Source organism: Pipistrellus hanaki (genome assembly GCF_964339955.1).
Source record: "Pipistrellus hanaki genome assembly, chromosome: 4".
In the NCBI taxonomy this organism is placed as follows: Eukaryota; Metazoa; Chordata; class Mammalia; order Chiroptera; family Vespertilionidae; genus Pipistrellus; species Pipistrellus hanaki.
In genome coordinates, this window is record NC_140506.1 from 99,315,419 (window position 1) to 99,338,605 (window position 23,187).

Sequence of the window (23,187 nt, forward strand, 5' to 3'; positions counted from 1 at the left end):
AAAACCATGAAATAAAAAATTAAGTGAGGTATGGGGAAATGGGGAGATATTGGTAAAGGGTAGGGAGTTTCAGTTACACAGAATGAATAAATTCTGGAGATCTAATGTATAGCATGGTGCTAATAGTGAATTGTGCATGCATATTGTGTACTTGAGAGATACATAACTGTGTTAATTGATGGATATGTTAATTAACTTGATTATGGTAACACAGTGTATACACATATCAAAATATCACAGGTACACCTTAAATTTGTATAGTTTTTATCAGTTGTACCTCAATAAAGCTGCAAAACAACTAAGAAAAAAATGACTTAAATAAAAATAGATAATCTTTTAGTTTAAAAGTCATTCTTTCTAGCATAATTGTTTACATTTATTTAAAATTATTATGAATAGATTATGAAATATTTAAACTAACTTTGATTTGCTTGAATGAAATACATCAACTCTTAAGTAAATATTTATATAATATTTTAAAGTAATATAGTATTTATATGTAATATTTAAAAATAAATGGGGAATTTTTGGTTTCATTTTAAAAGGAAAATATTAATTATATAAAATTTTCTCCTTAGAACCTAAAACTAAAGTATCTTCTTACGATGCTTTACAAATCAACGCGCGTCTCAATGAAGAAACTGGAGACGTTGAGCCCGAGTCCTCCAACGCTGGCCGTGGCCCAGTGGAAGGATTACACGTACAGAGAACAGACGATATACGAGAGCGTTTTGCCGACAGTGTCAGTGACCCTGATGTTGAAAAAAGGCAGAGTAAGCAGCCAGGGAGAAGAAAGAAGCAACAGAAGAAAACATTTACTTCACAAGAGAGAGACTCTTCCTTTGACACTGATCTACTTATCCTGTCTAGAAAAAACCTAAAGGAACAAGAAGAAATCAATAGAGAAAATCCTGAAACACCTGTAGCTAAAATAAGAACTAACTTTCCAAGTCAGGCTGACCTTCCACATCCTCAAGCACCAATTGCAGAAACTATCGGAGGGAGTGTGTTAATTCCGCCAAATGCCAAACCACAGAGCAGTGTGGATGCTCTTTCAGGAGGGAATCCTTTCCCCACGGTGTCCCCACCTCCTCTGCATACTCCATCAGACAGCAGTAGTGGTCAGCACCTCCAACATAAGCCTTCAAAAAGGAACTGTGAACTTACTGCTCATGGCTTAAAAAACATTAGCCCTACCTCACCTGTAAACTTAGAGGCACAGGACAAAAAAATGACTGTCTTTACAGGTAACCCTGAGGTAAATAAAACTGTAAGTCCAAGTGGCCAGCTGCCTAGAAGTCCTGACTTAGAGGCTGATAATGCATATTCTGTAAATGAATTTGCTGATAACTTACCGGCAAATGAAAACCAAAACTTAAAAAAACAAAATCACACAGAGAAGGCCTCAGTACCTCCCAGTAGTGCTCTTGAAGGCAGCAATGAACATTTTCAGGAAAATGAGGTTCTGAGTCATTGTAAAAGTCTTGGCCCAAAAATAACCTCTCCTGTTTCTGCAGAAAATCAAGCGCATTCTTGCACCATGCTCGGAGGCCTTTTTCCTGCAGAGTATCATGTAAGAACACGACGTATGTCAAATTGCCAGAGGAAAGTAGCCCTGGAGGCTGTAATTCAGAGTCACTTGGGTGTCAAAAAGAAAGGCATTAAAAATAAGGAATCTACTAAAAATTTGAAATTTTCCAATGAAGAAACTAACCAAGATGAATTTAGGGTGTGTGACAGGTATACAGGAAAAGCAGGTTCCAGAAGTCCTTTTCAGAGATTTCTCTCACTAACTGAAGTCAGCTCTCCCACGGGGCACACCGCGGATGATTTTTCTAGGACCTCGGTTTCCCAGTCCTCTGGTAGAAGACACAGAGGGAAAAGGAAGTCGATCCGCACCCCTACGTTACATCATGGACTACTTTTGCCCACTTCTGGCACATCAGGTGTTAATAGGTCCAAGGACAAAGATCGGAATGAAAAAGCAGTTATTCATGGTAAGAGGGAAGTGCAAGGTAAATCGAGGTGTGGTGGAGGATGCGGATGACGATGGCTCTAATGCTTATCATGTGCCTGGCGCTTTCTAATTGTCACAGGCACTAACTCATTGAATCATCACAGGAGGTAGAATCTGTTTTTATCCTCACCTTACAGATGAAACTAAGGCATAAGGAGATTAAAGTGCTTTAATTAATTAAAGTGACAGAACTGGGGTTCAGACCTGGCCATGTGATGCTAGAGTTCACTATTCTGGTTGGAAAAGTTGACACAGAGAGAAAATATATTGAAAGCTTCCTTAAAATTAGTATTCAGGTACAACATAGTCTTTACCCAAGGTTAGAAATATAACTAATATAGAAAGTGTTTGTAAAGTAAAATGAAATTTTATATGTGTCAGTGTGAGAGGTCATTGAAAGACTCTCACAGGAATGATTGTGGAATAAAATACAATCAGTCTGAGCAACTTTTTTTTGAGTAAAATAGCCAATATAATCTCTCTGAGCTCTGTGGGATACAAGATTTTGGAAGCTAGCAAGTGAATATTTATTCATTTACTTGGGAGTTATATCTGATAAACTGAGCATGAAAACTGGATAATTCACTCTGCTTCTATACTAGAGGACAGCAAACTTTCTCCACAGAGCCATGTAGAAAATTGTGCTCTATCAGAGCTACTCAAGTAGAATGCAAAAATAGCCACAGACAACATGTAAATGTGACCATATTCCAGTAACACTTAATTACAAAAATAAAGCCTGCTTTCTTTGTGGATTCAGCCCTGGTCTGTGTGCTATAATTTATATATATATATATATATATAGATAGATAGATAGATAGATAGATAGATATAGATATATCTATAGATATAGATATATAAAAAAGCCTTAAGTGACTGAACAACCGGTCACTATGACAGTCACTGACCACCAGGGGCCAAACATTCAATGCAAGAGCTGCCCCTGGTGGTCAGTGCACTCCCACAGCCAACCTCCCGCTGCCCCGATCTCTGGCCAGGCCGAGGGACCGCACCTGTGCACAAATTCCTGCATTGGGTCTCTAGTTAAAAATAAGAGTCATTATGATGCATTATCTTCTAAGTCAATAAGAATACAAAGGAATAGAAAGTAGGGCAATATAATAAACTAGAAACTTTCTTTTGTATATGTTGACATAATCTAGTTTAGTAACCTGCAGCTACATTAAAAAAAAATTTTAAGTGACCTTCACATATGAATAATTCAGTGACATTTAGTACATTTACAACCAAGTTGTAAATAATCCCTTCCTAGTTCCAAACATTTTCATCACCTGACATGGAAACTCTGTACCCACTATGCATTTGATGGTCATTCCTTCTTGCCTAGCCCTTGGCAACTACCAATCTATTCTGTATGGATTTACTTATTTCATGTCAATGTATTATACAATGTGCAATCTCTTATGTCCGGCTGCTTTCACATGTTCTAGCATGTATCAGTACTTCATTCTTTTTTTAATGGCTGAATAATCCATTGTATATATATGTACTAGCTTCATTTATTAGGTAATGGATGCAGCTGCATTTTGAATGGTATAGAAAAATTCCAGTCGCTAAGAATCCTATATAATAAAATCCTAACATGCAAATCAACCAAATGGTGGAATAACCCCTCACTGTGACACGCACTGACCACCAGGGGACAGGTGCTAAATGCAGGAGCTGCCCCTGGTGGTCAGTGTGCTCCCACAGGGGGAGCGCTGCTCAGCCAGAAGCCGGACTCATGGAGGGCAAGCGCGGCGGCCATGGTGGGAACCTTGCCTGCCTCCGAGGCAGCGCTAAGGTGTGAGCCCAGCTTCTGGCTGGCAAGCGCAGAGGTGGTGGTGGCAGGTGGACATCCCCCAAGGGGTCCTGGACTGCAAAAGGGTGCAGGCCAGTCTGAGGGACACCCCACAACCTCCCAGTACACTAATGTCATGCACCAGTCCTCTAGTAGTAAATAACTCTTTGCTGGCCAAGACCAGTTTGGCTCTGGATAGAGCGTCGGTCTGCGGACTGAAAGGTCCTGGGTTCAATTCCAGTCGAGGGCATGTACCTTGGTTGCGGGCGCATCCCCAGTAGGGGATGTGCAAGAGGCAGCTCATCGATGATTCTCTCTCATTGATGTTTCTAACTCTCTGTCCCTCTCTCTTCCTTTCTGTAAAAAATCAATTAAATATACTTAAAAAAAATAACTCTTTGCTGGAAAAGGGGACTAAGTATTCTTCAGTGAGAAGAGCCAGCATTTTGTAGACTGCATTCTGATAGTTTGTTGGAATCATAGTTCTAGAGCAGAAAGGACTTTAGAGATTCTTAGTCCACTTCCTTTCTGACCAGGGAAGATGAGGTGCATTGACTTGCCCAAAGTAGCACAGCAAGTGCTACTAAGGCTGTCGGCACCTGTTTGGGCAACTGTACAAGGAGAGCTGCCCGTTAACCACAAACCTGTGGCTGATTTTTGAACGGTTCGCTGAGGTTTCAGGCTCATGGAGGGGAGAAGAGATGAACCTGTTAAATCCTGTTGGAGTTCAGAAGTGCACTGATTCAGGGGAGGTTAATGTCTCTTGTTGGGTATTTGTTATTGTTGTTCCTTTCTATTTTAGGGAAGGAAAGTCACTGCCAAAAAGAGGACTCCTTTTCCATTAATAATGCTTATTTAACTTTGGGCGGTAATGCTTCCAGTGCTCCGTCTCATAAGAATGAAATGCCAAGTTTAAAGCAACTGTCGTCTTTTCTCAAAATCACAGACTTTCAGTTACCTGATGAAGACTTTGGGTCTCTGAAGCTTGAAAAACTGAAGTTCTGCTCAGAAAAGCTGATTGAGCCTTTCAGATCAAACGTATATGGAGAGAGGCATCTGAAAGAGGGAAATGGTCTTGTTTTGGAGGAACTGACTCCTAAGCCAATCCACATGGGAATGGAGGACTCAGGAGAGGAACTGATTGTTCTACCAGGAAAAGCACCCCCTGAAATGCCAACGCGAAAACGCCAGCCTGGGCATAAGGGCCTTTCCTCGCCCGCATTACTCTTCACCCCGGCAAATACTGTTACACCTGACGGTGATGGCAGACCCACAGCGGATGTGTGCTCCCCCGCTTTCCCCGTCTTAGGCACTACCCCCGCGCTCGGCTCCCCAACACCCTCGGACAAAGTGTCTGCGGAGGTTGTTGAACTGACTTGCTCTTCACCCCAGCTTTCTCCTGGGAAAGCCAGGGATAGTAAGCAAGGACACAGTTGCACCAGCCAACCAGAATTAGATGGCAGCCTGCGTGTGACAGGAAGGAAGGGACAGCCTGACTGTGCCTACGATTCTGGCCCCCAAGCAACGCCTTTCGCCAGTGAGTTATGCGCTTCCAAAGAAAATCCGCTCTGTGCAAGCACGTGCCTTGACTCATGGAAATATTCCATCGAACAGGTACAATCTGCTTCCTTTGTGACACTTTCTCTGAAGGAATGGAACACCTCAGTGACTTCTGCACACATTGGCTCCTCTGTGTTTAAGAATGCTTTGATGTTTCCTTGATAAGACATCACTGTAAACTTTTAAGCTCATTCTGGGGGAATTAAAGTTAACTTTAAAATGTGTTTAATGGCTTTGTCCTCGGTGAAGCAGTTTGCCATGAGAAGTAGGCATTTTGATGAGTGAGTGGTGCAGCAGATGTCGTACGTAAAGTGTAGATTAATGGTGTGACTTTTGTTTCTACAGACTGAATTAGCAGATGTTCCTGCTTGTGACAGCTTAAACCCTGGCAACCTACAATTGGTTTCAAAGTTAAAGGTCAGAACGCTGTTACCTTCTAATGTGTCTTTGTCTTACATGTAAAAAATGTGATAAATAGGAAAACGGAGAATTTTATTAGATAGATTTTCATTTTTTTAAAAAATATTTTGAGATCATCCAAAGAAGTTAGAATGTCAAGCTATTGCCAAGAAAATTTAAGCTCATTATTAACTGAATTTATCTAAATAAAAATCAGATGTTAACAGAGGAAGAGAAGGAAAGAGGAGGCATTTGTGACTCTCCTACCCAAATCATGAAATGTTTCTAGAAGAACCACTTATGGTGATATATCTGAAAATGGATAGCAGTTCTTGATTGTGATGTAGTGAATGGTTAATCTTTATATGCTGTGTGATGTATGTGGTTCTAAGAAATAAAAAGTGCAATATTCTGTTAATGAGCCCTGGCCAGTTGGTTAGAGTGGTTAAACTTAGCATTCTGGTATACCAAGTTTGCAGGTTCGATCCCACGTCAGGGCACATACAAGAAGCAACCAGTGAATCCATAAAATAAGTGGGACAATAAGTTGATTTCTCTTTTTCTCTCCTTCTCTCTTTCTGTCTTTCTTTCCCCCTTTCTCTCTCTCTCTCTCAACTCAATAAATTTTTCTTAAACTGATCATTGCATTAAAAACAATGTCATTCTGTTAATGACATTTTAGTAAATCCTGAGAATTAGATTCGACCTGTGACTTAATTAACTTTGTATTCATGGTGTAGACTAGAGTATGGTTTCTCAATTTCAGCACTGTTGACTTTAGGGGCTGGATAATTCTTTGCTGTGAGAGGTTGGGTGACCTGTGCATTGCAGGAAAGCCAGTGATAGTAACAACCAAAATGTCTGCAGACATTGTCAAGTGTTCCCCAAGGAGGGTTACAAATTTGCCCCCAGTTGAGAACAACTGGTACAGAAGAAAGAGCTTAAAACCCCATAAACTGTTTGCCAATTAATGGCTTTGTGGCCTTGAGCAAATTATTTAGCCTCTGAGTTCCAGATTCCTTTTCAATAAAAGATACATAGTAATACCTATGTCATTTCAAAGCTATTCTTGAATCAATTTTAATAATTTAGTTTCTTCAGGAATCAACCGTTTCATGGTATCTTCAAGTTTATAAATAAAATCCCCCATTTCTAAAAAAATATTTTTTTCAGATTTAAGAGATTTGTCCATTCTGCTGGTCCTATAGAAAATTAATTTTAAAAATATATACATTTTATTGATTTTCCACAGAGTGAAAGGGAGGGGGATAGAAAGCTAGAAACATTGTTGAGAGAGAAACATCTACCAGCTGCCTCCTCCACACCCCCTACCGGGGATGTGCCCGCAACCAATGTACATGCCCTTGACCGGAATCGAACCTGGGACCTTTCAGTCTGCAGACCGACGCTCTATCCACTGAGCCAAACCGGTTTCGGCAGAAAATTAATTTTTTGTTGTATTGATTGTTAGTTGAAGTTTTCATTTCCTATTTCATTTACTTAGTAACTCCTTCTGTTTTTCATTGTGTTCCTTTATTGTTCTTTTACTTTCTTGAGCTGCTTTATCTTTCTGCTTTTGAATAAATGCATTTATGATTGATTATACAGTTTTTTGAGAAATCTCGCTTTGGCCACATGCTGCATGGTTTTTTTGTTTCGTTTTGGTTTTCACACGCTGCATGTTTGGATGCCTAGTGCTCTCCTTACTGTTCATGTAGAAATAGTATGTTATTTCAGCCCTGAGGGGTTCATCAGGATGTTTAATTTCTAAGTGGGTAAGTTCTTATGGGCTATCTTGGTGGTTAAATTTGAATGTATTCTATTCTGGAGTAGTCTATTCTTTAATTTCTTATTTTGTAAGGTTTTTGTTTGTGTGTTTTTTGAGAGAGGAAGAGAGAGAGAAACATCAATTGTTTGCCTCCTGTATGCACCCCCACCAGAGACTGAACCCGTAACTTAGGTCTGTGCCCTGACCTGGAATCCAACCTGCGAACTTTAGGTGTATGGGACTAGGCTCCAACCAAGTGAGCCACCAGCCAGGGTGGAGCTCTACTTTTAAATTACATGAAGGTGTATGGGCAGTTTTTTTCTGTTACCTGTAAGACCCACCATGCCTCTATTTTGACCTGCATAAAACTTTCATTACACTTACTTGGTATTTAATTAATCCTTGTATGCATCACTTTTCATAATGATTTTTTTTCATAAAACAAACCCTACGTATCCCTATAGCATAACATTATTGCCGCTCTGGTTAGAATCATTCAGGTTCCTGTTCCGTGGATGTGAGTGCCGTGTGGTGGGAAATAGCTGGTGTCAAAGAGCCGTGTATCATAACTGCTTGTGAATATGCAGTTTCTCTTTGGAAACCTCTGGATACTGGGCAGTGGGAAAAAATGTATTCCTGGCACTTTGCAGAGGTGAGTCCAAGTCTAAAAGAGATCTTGCAGTTATTTGTATGATAATGGATGGGCAGCTCACTAAAGAGGGAGCGGGGTCTGTGACTGCGGAATAGAACAGAGAGAAACCTCATTAGGAGAATTCAAACACAGCAGAAAAGTTGTGCAGTGAGCACCATGTCCCTGCCGTCTAGTCTGCAGTTCACATTGTGCTGCATTAGCTTTACCGCATGCTCCTCCAGAGGAGGATCTTGATCTCAGTCTGATGAAGCAGTTTGGCATTTCCTTCTGTTCTGACTTCTAAGCATGCTGACCCCACCGATCTTACCCTTCATGAAAGCATGGTTCCCATGTGTTCTCTTCAGGTCCTGTCCGCCCTCATACATGTCTGCCTGTGCGCTCCTAGAGGCTTACAATTTTTAAACTGCTTTTTCTCACTTAGCATATAAACATTTCTCCTTCATACTTACCTATGTAGAATTTTATTTTTATTTCTAGATTTATTCAGGTATAATTGACAAATAAGCTTGTAATATGTCTAATGTACACTCATTGATCATTTGATATGTGTATACATTGGGAAAGGAATCACACAATTAAGTGAAGGAAAACATCTATCACTTTGCATAATTACCTCTTTTCTTTTTGTGAGAACCTTGAATATCTAATCTCCTCTCTTAGCAGATTTTATTCTTGTTCTCTAGTATATCTACAGCTTCTTGTTCTGTGCTTGTGCTCAATAAATAAATATTTGTTCAGTGAATAAATTTATTTTAATGGTTTTATTGGCTCAAATGCCAGAATTTGCTTAACTGTACCCCTGTTGGTAAGAGCATAAGCTGCATTAATAAACGCTGCAGTAAACAATGTTATGCATGCAGCTTATTTGGATTTACGACTCATAAAAAAGGATTTTTGCTGAACCTTCTCACATTTCCAAATGTTGGAAACTATTCTGGTATAGTAAGAATAAAAACTGATGCAACAAATTTTGGAAAATTTAGATTGATTAAAAATGAAACAACCAAACATTATTTGGCTCTTATTTTATTTAGGTTCCAGTGTTACAGATAGTTCCCATGCCTGATGTGTGTAACCTTGTGTGTGTGGCCTTGGGGAATTTGGAAATCAGAGAAATCAGGTGTGTGGTTCTCCAGAAGTTCCCTTTTCCTTTATCTTTCACTTGACCCCGCACTGAAGTTTCCTTTTAAAATTTGAACCTAGTCCTTTACTATTAAAGACTTATTTCTGCCCTGGCTTAGTTGGTCGAGCGTCCTGTGCACTGAAAGGCTGTAGGTTCGATTCTCCATCAGGGCACATGCCCCGGTTTCGGCCTTGATCCAAAACCTGGGCTTCCCTGAGCCTGCCCCACATACATGTCATTTAAAAGGTCAGCCAGATATTTAGGCAGAGATTATAGCAAGAGTTTATTGCTCTTCTCTGGCTCTCTGCTTTTAGGGTTTCTCTGCCCCACTTTCATGTTGAACCTGTAGGACAGAAGGGAAGCAGCCAGTGGATGTTTCTCTCCCTCTCTCTTTCTCTGTAAAATCAATTTAAAAAAAAATATTTTATTGATTTTTCACAGAGAGGAAAAGAGAGGGATAGAGAGTTAGAAACATCGATGATAGAGAATCATCGATCAGCTGTCTCTTGCACACCCCCTACTGGGGATGTGCCCACAACCAAGGTACATGCCCTTGACCGGAATCCAACCCAGGACCTTTCAGTCCTCAGGCTGATGCTCTATCCATTGAGCCAAACCGGACCCGGCTGTAAAATCAATTTTTAAAACTTATTAAAAAAAAAAAAAAAGAATCCTGACTTCTCTGCATTTTTTCTTACTTTTGGCTTAGGGCGTTACTTTGTTCCGCTGATGGTGGCTGTGAAAAGCAGGTGCTCCTGAGGACTGGAAACATACACGCTGTGCTTGGCCTGACACAGAGGAGGCTAGTCAGCAGCAGCAGGACCCTCTGTGATCAGCAAGTGGAGGTCATGACATTTGCAGAAGGAGGGTGAGAAAAGCACCAGCTGACTTAACCATCAGATAAAGAATGATTTCATCCCAGGGTTTTGGAGAAAGTTGGATCCCCAGCATCTTGTCTTGCTATGCTGTGGGCTTGGTGTTGCAGGTTCTGCTCAACACTGGAGCGTAGAGCAGTTAGAGGGTGGAAGCGGATGTGCAGGGAGGAAAGCAGCACAAGGGAGAGGCTCAGCAAATGTTGCCTGTTCCTTTTGTCTTCTTTGAAATCTCTGTGTGCCCCTTAAATATTCCAGGTACCTCGAGATTCTAGACCCTTCTCTTGCTCCACACACTTGGTTTTCATGGCTTCAGTTACTGTCCAGATGCTGACTACTTGTGAGCATACATTTCCAGCTCAGCCCTTTCTGGACCTCTAGACCTGCATGCCTCTTTATTTGACATCTGGGGTTCCCTCTGCGTTTCCTCTGTGTCTGTTTTATACTCATTTATGTACTTTATTGTGATTATTAATCTGTCTTTTCTGATAATAATAATAAACTGCTGCAGTAATCTAGACGAGATAAATAATTATTTGCTTACATTAGGGAAGTATTAGTGGAGACGGGGAGAAACAGATTTGGGGTAGGTGAGATGATAAAATCATTAGGACTTGGTGATGAAGGAGCTAGAAAGGAGGGAGACAAGGAAAATGTCCAGGTTTCTGGGCACCTGGGTGATGGTGCCATTCGCTGAGATAGGAATGCAGAAAGAAGCACAAGTTTAAGGAGAGGGCTGGTGAAGTTAGTTGGATAGGATGAGTTTGTAGTGCTCGCAGTATATCCAGGTGGATAATTACAAGTAATGCATGTTTGTTGTAGAAAGTTTAGCATATACAGGTTTTCTGATTGGATCTTTTTTCTGGTATTGGGTTAGTGTTTATTGTACAGAGTTCAATAATATGTAGAAGGGCTGCTTAGAAAGTGCTTTGCTTCAGAGTGCTGGGTTTTAATACTATTTTAAATGCAGAAGTGAAGAAAAACAGTTTTTGATGCCTCCTGAAGAGACTGTACTAACTTTTGCTGAGGTTCAAGGGACGCAGGAAGCTCTGCTTGGTACCACTATAATGAACAGCATTGTTATTTGGTAAGTTTCCCCTCAAGATCCTCAGTTTTCTCTTCTGTGATATAAGGATATACCTCTATTTCACAGGGTCAGTAAGATGAGATAAGAGGCTGTAAGTATGATAGTTTTTGTTTGTTTACTGTCAGATGCTAGATACTTAATAAGAACATCATATTAATTCAGACATTGTGAAAAGTATCAGTCTGAGTAGACCCTCAATGAATGAAATCTTATTGGCAAAAATGTATGATTGTTTCTGCTTCTGAGTGGCTTTTACCAGAGACCAACTTTCCTACTTCAAGTAACTATAAACTCTGGAATAAATATAAAAATCATTTAACTGAAGACACTGGAGAGTGAGAAAAAGAAGAAAGATACTGGAGGGGGTTCGACCTTTAGAGATAAAGAAAGTTTGCTGTCCTCCTGGTTCACTGTGAAAGTGAGGCAGAGAAATCCCTTAACAGCCAGGGAAGAGCCCTAACTCTTGCTATAATCTCTGCCTAATGTCTGACCTCTTAAATAACATGTAATGTGGGGCAGACTCAGGGAAGGCTAGGTAAGGCAAAAGGAATTGAACTAGGTTTTCAGCAACTGGAATTTGAGGTTAGCCAAGCTAACAGGTTACTAGGGGGAAGGTGTGGGGCCAGAATCAATATTCTTCAGGGAAACCTAAGAGAATCCAGAGTTTATGTGAAGTGTCATTTGTGATGTCTAGAATATAATCCAGAATTACTAGATACATAAAAAGTGGTTCATTACAGGACCCAAATGAATAACTTTCTGTTAGGGAAACTGAAGTCAAGGAGTTCTCAGCCACTGTCTTTCCTGACCACATGGAGAACCAGGCCTGTCCATCAGCACTTGCAGGGTTCATTTATATTAGAATAGTGATTTTTTTTTTCTCAGAAGCTTTTCCATTAACGGTTTGCTTGGAGCCAGAATGGGTCTTGAAAAGAGAAGTTATGATATTAATGTCACTATTGCCTACTCTCCTGCACTGCCCATTGCTAACCTCCTGGGAGCAAAGTAGGAAAGCATGGCCCTGAGAAGCCTTGCCCTCCTCACCAGGAGCCTGAAACGGGGCCGTGCTCACCTGCCCGGACCCTGTGCTCACACGTCCTGCCTTCTAGAGCAGCAGGTTCCCACTGGAGCACTCCTCAGGTCTTACTTGAGGACAATGTTCTTTACAAAGTTCTCTTTTCTATTCGTTCTGCTATTTCTAGAGTCCAGACCTTCATTATTTAGCTCCAAGACTATTAATTTAACCTAGTAATTGCCATTGGTCAATATTCAACCTTCAGATCATTTCTGATGCTATTATTTTATAAACACTGTTACTCCCAGCCCTCTCCCCTCTTCCCCAGAAAGAAAACCTTTTGTGGAGCCCGTATTTGCCTTCCTTCAGCTTCCATTTCCCGGGCTGTACTACAGAAATTCTCTTTTCAGTGTCCCATACACCTTGGCTCCCTGGTTTCTTCCCATCCCTCATGTCCCCCCTTTTGCTAATAGTTGTCTTTTGGCATCTCATATACAATGGATCACAATAGAATTTGGAATTGGGGTGGGATCTCTCTACAAAGAGTAAGTTTGAGTCCTAAGGGGTACCTTCCCCCACAGTTGCCTTGAGTTCTGTCATATCACCTCAGACCTTGTTGGCATTTCCCTGTCTGAATTCATGGGCCCTGATTTTTAATATAGCGTGTGCTACTTTGTATTGTGGAAGTCCCTGAAGATAGTGCCATGTCTCCTATCAGTTCTTAGTGCCTGTCTTAGCTGTTTGCTTAGGGTAGCTACTCAAAGATGTATGGCTCACGCTGTCTATCAGAAGCTATCTTTTACCTTTGGGCTCTCTATAACTATAAGATGTCCCTCAAAAATGTATATATACTTTGCCATAGCCAGTTTGGCTCAGTGGATAGAGTGTCAGCCTGTGGACTGGAAGGTCCCAGGTTCAATTCTGGCCAGGGGCATGTGTCTGGGTTGTGGGCTGGGTCCCCGGTGGGGGGCATGCAGGAGGCAGCTGGTCGGTAATTCTCTCTTATCATTGATGTTTCTATTTTTCTCTCCCTCTCCCTTCCTCTCTGAAATCAATAAAAATAAATTTTTTAAAAAATGTATATACACTTTAACAGCTGAGCTCAATTTTGAAAACAAAATATATTTTAATAAACACTGCCTTATAACTATTCAAAGTATGTATGTATCTTTTGAGGGACACTCTATACTTGTACATGTAGTAGTTGTTTACCTTTCCTGTGGGACTCCTTATTTGTTGGATGCCTAACGCAATTCATATTACACTCCAGGTTCAAGTGGTGTGTTTTTAAATATTTTTTTCTGTTTTTATTGACTTTAGAGAGAGAAGAAAGGAGAGGGAGAGAAAGAGAGAAAAACATTGATGTGAGAGAGAAACATGCAGAACACACCCCTACTGGGGATGAGGACCCACAATACAGGCATGATCCCTGAGCAGGAATCAAACTAGCAACCTTTTGGTGCAGGGGATGACTCCCAGCCCACTGAGCCACACCAGCCAGGGCTCAAGTGGCTTGTTTGAAACTACTGCTGAAGGTTTAAATATTAAGTCTTGGTCAAGCTACATTAACTGAGTACCATCTTTCACTTATTTAATAGATATTTGAGTTTCTACTTCTCTGTGAGGAATGTAAATATGAATCCTGCTCCAAGACCCATAAAACCTAGTAGGTAAATAAGATTATTTCAGAGTTCCTAGTGCCACTATAATAGAGATTTGGACAGAGTGTTTTGGGATTTGGGGAGAGAGCAATTACTATCTACAGAGCATGCACTAACCTCTGTAAGGGACACACCTGCTCTGGTGTCCCTTGTATGAGGAAAACCTTGCATACTTGCATGAGAATTTAACTTCCTGTCTTTAGTTTTGTATACAGTACCTGGGCCATAGAAGTTCATAAATATGTGTTAAATGATTACATTCTACCCTATACAGTATACAGAATATTACATTGAAAGTAAGGCATGTGGACAGTACTATATGGAATTGGAGGTGAGGAGACTTCTGTGGGCTGGTGCAGACAGGGAGGAGTGAGAGAGTCTAAGCTGAGCTCATGCTGCTGGGAGAAGGTGGGACATGATCTGGGCCATAAGAAATGGATGGGTGTTGGTCAACACGGGGATGGAGTTGGCCAGTAATGGGAAGGCATTATGAGGGATAACTTGAACAGAGGCAGAGACTGGGAACGTGCATACATGTTGAACAGGTAGTGAGCTGTTCAGCTGGGCACAGGAGCAGTGTGAGTAACAGTGCTTCGGGCTGGCTTCGTGAGGACTGAGTACCATGACTTTATCCGTGGTTAATGGGAACCGACTGGAAGGGTTTCATAGGCAGAGTCACATGATAGACAGTGTTAATGTCACAAGTCCTCAAGCTGGGGAGTGGTTCCAGCAAGCTTTCTTTTTTCTTCTGTTTTACATTTAGCCTCTCCTTTCACCCTTTTTCCCATTTTTCACCCCAGCTCAGTCTTTCCTTCTTTCTCCATTATCTTGGGCTGGCTGTAGAATAAGTGGATATTATAGAGACATAATTATAAGTCTCTTTCAGGTGTCATCTCTTGCCTAACCAGATTTGGTTTCCTGACCATTGTTCTCCATGGAAAATTTGGGTATAACAAAAATTGTGACAAAATCATAATGATTAGAGCTATACCATGTAATTTTAATACCAAGTAAAATGAGATAATTGAAACCCTTTCTCCTGGAATTTGGAGAGATTTCTCCATAATGGCATAGCAGAGAGCTAAACTATCAAATTAAACTATTAGCCAGCCCTGGCAGGTGTGGCTAAGTGATTATAATGACAGCCTGCACACAGGTCACAGGTTCAATTCCCTATCAAGAGCATGTACCTGGGTTGCAGGTTCAGTCCCTGGCCTGGGTCTGGACCTGTGTGGGAGACAACCAATTGATGTTTTTTTCTCTCATGTCAATGTTTCTCTCCCTCTTTCTCTCTCTCTCTCTCTCTCTCTCTCTCTCTCTCTCTCTCTCTCTCTCATTCTCTCTCATCCCCTCCCACTTTCACTCCCTTCCACTCTCTCTAAAAAATCAATGGGAAAAATATCCTTGGCAGTGGATTAACAAAAACAAAAAACCATTGACCAAATTAAACTATAGTGCTATTTTTAGCTCAGGCTGTGACTAAACAAAACAAAGGTACTATGTCCCTTAGTTTGTTCTTGGTCCCCTCCAAAAGGATTCAGTGATAAATAAGTATGATGTGAAAACCAGTTTCCTGGAAGAGTGTTACCAGCTTCTCTATTTTTGGTGTCTAAGGAATTTAAAAACTGGTCAGCTCCTGAAAAAGATGCACATTGGTGACTCCTACCAAGCCTCCGTCTGTCACAAAGCCTACTCTGAAATGGTAAGTGCCAATCAGCCGGGCCCATTCCATGTCTGATCTGAGCGTTACCCTTGGTATTCCTGAGTGACAGCAATAACTTAGTAGTAATTAACTGGCCCTCCTTGTTGCCTATTTTTTCAAAATTGGATAGCAGTGTTTGTTCTTCCTTGAATTGGATGAAAATAAGTGTTGGTTCGGTATGATTGGTTGGTGAATTTTCTGGCTGTATGACTTAAGGGCAGACATTAATTTTTGGCTGTGAATTTATAGCGAGAAATAATATCCTATTAACAGAATTGGCTCCAACCACTTTGCCATAAACGATTTATGATGTGAATGTACGTTGGTTGTGTACATTCATAAATGGCAACAGACATGCTTTGGATAATTAAATGGTCACAGACATGCTTTCCTCTTAGACTTTAGTGTTCTCACATAGAAACGAACCACAGCCTCTTAGTCATTGTGGTTTTGGCATCTGATCGGGTTGGAGGTAGTTGTCCCAGGTCAGGAGTAACTGCTCATGCATGTTTGCGCTGTTGAGCCACAAGCAGAGGCAGAAGCAGCCAGCTCGGGGCAGAATGGAGACTCCCTTGCCCAGCCCCATGGGCAGCCCTGCGGGCCTCAGCACGGGAGGCTCTGGACGCAAAGGGTGCATCTCTCCGAGCCCAGCAGCATCTGTGGACATGAATGCAATAGTTTTGTGGTCTTAGATCATCTGTCACATAGTGTTGAGGCTTTTTTTTTTTAATATTTTATTTTATTGTGTTTTTTTTTAAAATATATTTTATTGATTTTTGTACAGAGTGGAAGGGAGAGAGATAGAGAGTTCGAAACATCAATGAGAGAGAGTCATTGATCAGTTGCCTCTTGCACACCCCCTACTGGGGATATGCCCGTAACCAAGGTACATCCCCTTGCCCGGAATCGAACCCGGGGCCCTTCAGTCCCCAAGCCGACGCTCTATCCATTGAGCCAAACCGGTCCCGGCTTGAGGCTTATTATTCATCCTAAAATAAAAGGGTCGAATTCGTCTCTGGAATTATTAAATTAACTATTAAGTGCTTATCTTTGGTATTACAACATTAATACCTACTTCCTTTTAAAACATTGAGAACAGAAATGGAAAAAAATAGTAAGAGTTCCTATTTTATTATAAATAATAAATTATACTTGAGGGCAGGAATTGGCAAACATTTCTGTAAAGGGACAGACAGTAAATGTTTTCAACTTTGCAGGCCACGTGGTCTCTGCTGTAGCTACCTGCTCTGCCCCTATTGCACAAAATCACCCAGAGATGATGTAAGAAATGGGTGTGGTACATTCCAATAAAACTTCCCCTTATGCTTTGAGCCAGATTTTACCTATGGGCCATAGTTTGCCTACTCCTAGTTAAGCGTATGGCATTTAACATTTTTTAACTCTCAGTTATTTTCTAATTATAAAGGTAATGCATTCTCATTATAAAAATGGTTATTCTGGCCCTGGCCAGGTGGCTCCGTTGGCTGGAATGTCATTCTACACAATAAAAGGTCGCAGGTTTGATTCCCAGTCAGGGCACATAACCAGATTGCAGGTTTGATCTCTAGTCGGGGAGTGTGCAGAAGGCAACTGATTGATGGTTCTCTCTCACAGTGATGTTTCTCTCCCTTCCTCTATTTAAAATCAACTTTTAAAAAAATTTAAGGCAGTCATTCTGGGAATGTATAAGGCAGAAATGAGTGTAATTAATCCTAAGAAGGCCCAATGATTAATTTTCCCTATTTATCCCCAAAGATAATTATTTTCAACATGTAGCATACATATAGACATGTATACATATCTGTGTGACAAGTATCTCCACACACAATGTTTATGAGAACATGTAATTTTTGGCTTGCCCAGTTTATTGAAGCATCATCCCATATACCAAACATTGCAATTTCAATTCCTGGTCAGGGTGTGTATTTGAGGCAACCGATCAGGGTTTCTCTTCCTCCCTCCCGTCCTCTCTCCCTTCCTCTCGTCCTCCCTTCCTCTCGTCCTCCCTTCCTCTCTCTCTTTCAAGTCAGTGAAAACATATCCTTGGGTGAGGATTAAAAAAAAGATTTAATTTTAAAAATTTTAAAGCTGGGAGAGGTTTGTGACACATTTTCCCACAGAAATGACCATGGGAAAAGAATAAACTGTTATAAACTCTAGTTGCCATTTATGATTGTATTTATGGGAAAATGTGTTCCGAATGTTCAAAATCCAATTGACAAATGAGTGTTTCTAGTTTGAGGTCTCCCATCATGTGTTTATTTGCCCTCTTTCTCTGAGTCGGCGTTTCCTCACATGGGTGACCTGGGGTATTAGCCATGTGTAGGGTGGAGGGCTGCTGCATTAGCCCGATTCACGCCTGCAGAGACGGGAATGGCTGGGGGCCTGACAAGTCTGTTGATCTTTGCTGTGAGTCTTTCATTTTTTCTCTGCCAACTCTTGCCTTTTCTCACCATAGTCCTAATGATTTCTTTGGTTATTAACTTTTCTTCTAAATCAGGGGCTCCTTTTTGTTGTTCTGAGTCATCCGTGTGCCAAAGAGAGGGAGCCGTCGGGAAGCCCCATGTTCCAGCTCATTGCGATCAACCCCAAGACGGCCCTGAGCGTGGGTGTGATGCTCTACTGTCTTCCTCAAGGGCAGGCTGGAAGGCAAGTGTGCGACTGCTGGGCAGTGAGTGTGATCTTTGAAAGGCACCTGTGCACATAGAAACCAAATGTTTTTGTGTCATTTAAATGAGTGGAAACATGAAACATTATACATAGATCAAAATAAAGAATGTTAAGAAGTATAGTGTTTGCCAAAACTGGTTTGTCTCAGTGGATAGTGTCAGCCTGTGGACTGAAAGGTCCCGGGTTCGGTTCCGGTCAGGGGCATGTACCTTGGTTTCGGGCACATCCCCAGTAGGGGGTGTGCAGGAGGTGGCTGATCTATGTTTCTCTCTCATCGATATTTCTAACTCTCTATCCCTTTTCCTTCCTCTCTGTAAAAAATTAATAAAATATATTATGAAAGAAAGAAAAAGAAAGAAAAGAAGGAAGGAAGGAAGGAAGGAAGGAAGGAAGGAAGGAAGGAAGGAAGGAAGGAAGGAAGGAAGGAAGGAAGAAAAGAAGGAAAGAAGTATAGTGTTCAGCCTTGGCGGGTTCAATTCCCAGTCAAGGCACATACTCAAGTATTGGATTCAATCCCCCAGTCAGGGCGCATGCAGAAATCAACTGATTGAGGTTTCTCTATCACATTAGTGTTTCTCTCTTCCCACTCTACCACCTCCCCTGCCCATCTCCTCCCTTCCTCTCCCTATAAATCAATTTTTTTTTTAAGTGAAGTAGAATGTTTAGTAGAAGTAGATCTGAATCAAGCCTGAGTCAGGTTCCCTGTATACTGATCCCACTAGGATGGCATAGAATAAGTATTTTATGTGTATTTACGCCCTGTTTTATCCCATAATGAAAACATTTTAAATACAGAGTAATTAATATTCTCTACAGGAGATTTATAATTTATGTTCTTTCCATTGAAAAAAGTTTTAAATGTACTTTAGGAAAACATCTTTACTTCAAAATTTGAGCCTCCACCATGTAGGCAGCTAATATTGATCTATTAGAGGCCCGGTGCATGAAATTCTTGCACTTGGGGGGGTCCCTCTGCCCATCCTGTGCCCTCTAGCAGTCCAGGAGCCCTCCTGCCACCTCCGCTGCACTCACCTGCTCAGTCAGGGCTTCTGGCTGAGTGGCTCTCCCCCTGTAGGAGCACACTGACCACCAGGGGGCAGTTCCTGCATTGAGCATCTGCCCCCTGGTGGTCAGTGTGTGTCATAGTGGCCCGTCGTTCTGCTGTTTGGTCAATTTGCATATTAACCTTTTATTTTATAGGATTAATAAATATTTAACTAGGTTTTTTTTTTTTTAAGTTTCTTTAAGTTGTTTTTTTTTGTTTGTTTGTTTGTTTTTTTGTTTTTTTTTTTTTGTGGAGGGTTTTTTGAGAGATGGGGAAGGACAGAGAGAGAAACATCAACCAGCTGCCTCCTGTACACCCCTCACTGGGGATCAAGCCCACAGCCCAGGAATTGAACCAGCAATCTTTCAGTGCATGGGACAATACACAACCAGCTGAGCCACACTGACCAGGGCTAGTATTGAACTATTGACTGTGAGAAGGTCTGTTTATGGGTGGCACTCTGCATGGTGCTGGTGATATGGCAGTGAGACAACATGCATTTTCATTAGGCACTTCCTAAGGGCTAGGACTATGTTGTCAACTGTTTCATGAAACCTCACAATAATCACCATGTCCCCTTTTTACTGCTGAAGTTAAATAATTGCCCAGAGTTACACAGCTCTTGCTTGGTTAGAATTCAAAGCCAGGTAGCTGACTGTAGAGCCCCATCTTAAAACGGCAACCGGACTTCTGCCTTATGATTATACTCTTGTGGCAGAGATACCCACCAAATGTGGAAATAGGATGCTCTCACATTGTGACAAGTGCTTTGAAGATAGAAACAGGTCATGTGATACAGTGTGGGTGAATAGACGGATTAGGTATGATCTTTCTGCAGAAGCAACAGCCTGAGTAATAACAAAAGCCCAGTCATGCTAAGGACTAGGCTTAGAACCTGCCAAGGAGAGAGAATAGCAAGTCCAAAGATACTGAGGAGACTGAATTTGGCCACGGTGAGCTAGGGTGCAGGGGGTGTAAGATGCATCAAGAGATAGGCAGGGACTGCACGGGTGTTTATGTACCGAACTGCAAAGAGAAGCATCCCTGTTTCCACGTATTTTTGTTCATGTTGCTTTGGAGAAGATGGTTTTCACCTCTTTAAAATACGTATATATAAATATCCTATCTAATAAAAGAGTAATACACAAATTGACTGTGCCCCTGCTATACCCACAAGCCACACCCACTAGCCAATCAGGATCGAGTATGCAAATTAACCCAACCAAGATGGCTGCAGCCATGGAGTGAGCAGGAGGCTTGGATTTCCCTAGCAATGGAGGAAGCCAAGCTTTCTGGCCTGCCTTGGCCTCCACTCAACGCTACAAAGTTTCAGTTATAGAAGATAAATAAATCCCAACATAAATGGCTGCTGCCATGGAGCGAGCAGTAGGCTTGGCTCTGTTCAAAGCTACAAAGTTTCAATTATAGAAGATAAATCCCAGATACCAGGGCCTCTGCTTGAGTCACTGGAGGGCGTGGCTGGTCTGCAAACCACCATGGCTCCCTTGCACAGGCCGCCCCATGCCCCAAGGGAACCCCCACCCTGATCTGGGACACTCTTCAGGGCAAACCAGCCAGTCCCCACCTGTGCACCAAGCTTCTATCCTATCTAATAAAAAAGTACTATGCAAATTGACAGTCACTCCAACACACAAGATGGCTGCCCCCATGTGGACATAAGAAGACAGCCACAAGATGGCCAGCAGGGGAGGGCAAGGTCTGCAAGGGAGGGCAGTTGGAAGCTAGCAAGCCTGAAGGGGAGGGCAGTTAGGGGTGACCAGGCCAGCAGAGGAGGAAAGTTGGGGGCGACCAGGCCTGCAGGGAAGGGCAGTTGTGGGGGACCCAGGCCTACAGGGGAGAGCAGTTGGGGGAGAGCGGGACCAGGCCTGCAGGGAAGGGCAATTGGGAGGGGGGGCGGGCAGGCCTGTAGGTGAGAGCAGTTTGGGGGGGACCAGGCCTTCAGGGGAGGGCAGTTAGGGGCAATCAGGCTGGCAGGAGAGTGCTTAGGTGGTGATCAGGCTGGCAGGCAAAAGCAGTTAGGAGCAATCAGGAAGGCAGGCAGGTGAGTTGTTGGGAGCCAGCAGTCCTGGATTGTGAGAGAGATGTCCCAGATTGGAGAGGGTGCAGGCTGGGTTGAGGGACACCCCTTCCCCGTGCACAGGGCCTCTAGTCCTATATAATACAACCCAATCGACCGAACAGTGGAACAACTGGTCGCTATTATGCACACTGACTACCAGGCAGCAGACGCTCAATGCAGGAGCTGCCTACAGGCCCCAGGCCAACCAAAGCAATTGCCAGCTGGGGCCCCCTAATCACTCCCCAATTGCTCCTCAGAAGGAGATGTCTGGTGGCAGGGGTGAGGGCGAGCAAGTGGGCTGCGCCAGGCTGGCCAAGGCGGGTGCCAGCAGGGGTCCCCCAATCACCCAGCACAGATCCCACAGATGGGTCCTGATCACCAGCCAGCCTAGGGACTCTACCCATGAATGGATTTCATGCGCCAGGCCTGTAGTATATAATATGGTTTGAATAATTTCTTCTCTGCTTGATGTTAGGTTCCTGGAAGGTGATGTGAAGGATAATTTCGCAGCAGCAGTGTTGACTTCTGGAACAATTGCCATTTGGGACTTACTTCTCGGACATTGCACTGCTCTTCTTCCACCCATCTCTGACCAGAACTGGTCTTTCGTTAAATGGTCAGGTACAGATTCTCATTTGCTTGCTGGACAAAAAGACGGAAACATATTTGTATATTTAATAAGTTAGGGTAAGGTGAAAACACGGTGTTCTGGATATATTTTGCCTCCTAATATTCTTTGGAATTGTAACTTTAAGGAAAGTATCTGAATGGCATTTAAAGTAATTATTTGTATTCTTTTAGACAGACTTTTTATTCTGATGGTGATGGCCCTACTGATCTTTACTGTTCATTTATATATTGAGGTTAATTTTTGTAATTCCTCCCTTTGTACATTTGCTTTTAAAAGTGTATATAAAGCTTCAAATGTTAATAAATATTTATTTTGCATTCTCTCCCTCCTGGGAGCATGCCCACAGCTTTCTTGTCCCTTTCTTTCTTGGGTGGCTTTTTCTCCCTGAGTTCTAAGGGTCCCCATGAGACTTATAACCAGGGGAACCAGAGTAGCTGTAGCTAGTCCTGGGCCATCCCCTGAACCTGTCTCCTAGATCTTGACTTTTCAATGAGGCAAAGGAGCCCCACCTAGTCCCTCTCCTGTTGCTTCTTCTAGTCTAAGCCCTTCCTTGTTTCAGTGTCCCCAGTTTTAATAAATGTACTCTCAAAATAAAAAATAAATACAGTCCTGACTAGTTTGGCTCGGTGGATAGAGAGTCGGCCTGCAAACTCAAGGGTCCCAGGTTCGATTCTGATCAAGAGCACGTACATTAGTTGCGGCACATACCCAGTAGGGAGTGTGCAGGAGGCAGCTGATCGATGTTTTTCTCTCATTGATGTTTCTGGCTCTCTATCCCTCTCACTTCCTCTCTGTAAAAAAAATCAATAAAATATATTTTAAAAAATAAATAAATACATATTTTGATACATTATGCTTGGTATGTTATTTTTTTCTCATCTTATTAAGATTATTTTACAAATAGAATAGTCAGTGATGTTTGCATAGTAAGAGTAAATTGCAGTTAACTTACTATACTAACGTGCAGTATATTCTTATGCCATTTAGCTTTATTACTACATTAGAGGCCCAGTGCATGAAATTTGAGCACTTGGGGAGGAGGGGGGAGATCCCTCAGCCTGGCCTGTGCCCTCTCACAGTTCAGGAGCCATCAGGGGATATCTG

The 23,187-nt window shown here is 42.1% G+C and overlaps 1 protein-coding gene across 4 annotated transcripts in view; it reads left to right on the top strand.

The window, feature by feature from the left end:
• The window catches only part of PALB2 (partner and localizer of BRCA2), a 28,036-nt gene extending 5,138 nt beyond the window's left edge, over positions 1–22,898 (top strand). For 2 of the 4 annotated variants that reach the window (XM_084882703.1, XM_084882704.1), the window contains 10 exons: positions 579–1,997; positions 4,621–5,432; positions 5,724–5,795; positions 8,036–8,197; positions 9,232–9,317; positions 10,030–10,188; positions 11,163–11,279; positions 15,570–15,657; positions 18,158–18,306; positions 21,928–22,898. In XM_084882703.1, the coding sequence (XP_084738829.1) occupies positions 579–1,997; positions 4,621–5,432; positions 5,724–5,795; positions 8,036–8,197; positions 9,232–9,317; positions 10,030–10,188; positions 11,163–11,279; positions 15,570–15,657; positions 18,158–18,306; positions 21,928–22,138 (3,275 nt within the window). In that variant the 3' untranslated portion in view covers positions 22,139–22,898. The remainder of the gene's footprint in view (positions 1–578; positions 1,998–4,620; positions 5,433–5,723; positions 5,796–8,035; positions 8,198–9,231; positions 9,318–10,029; positions 10,189–11,162; positions 11,280–15,569; positions 15,658–18,157; positions 18,307–21,927) is intronic. The other 2 variants (XM_084882706.1, XM_084882705.1) reach the window with 2 other exon arrangements.
• Positions 22,899–23,187: the final 289 nt, after the last annotated feature.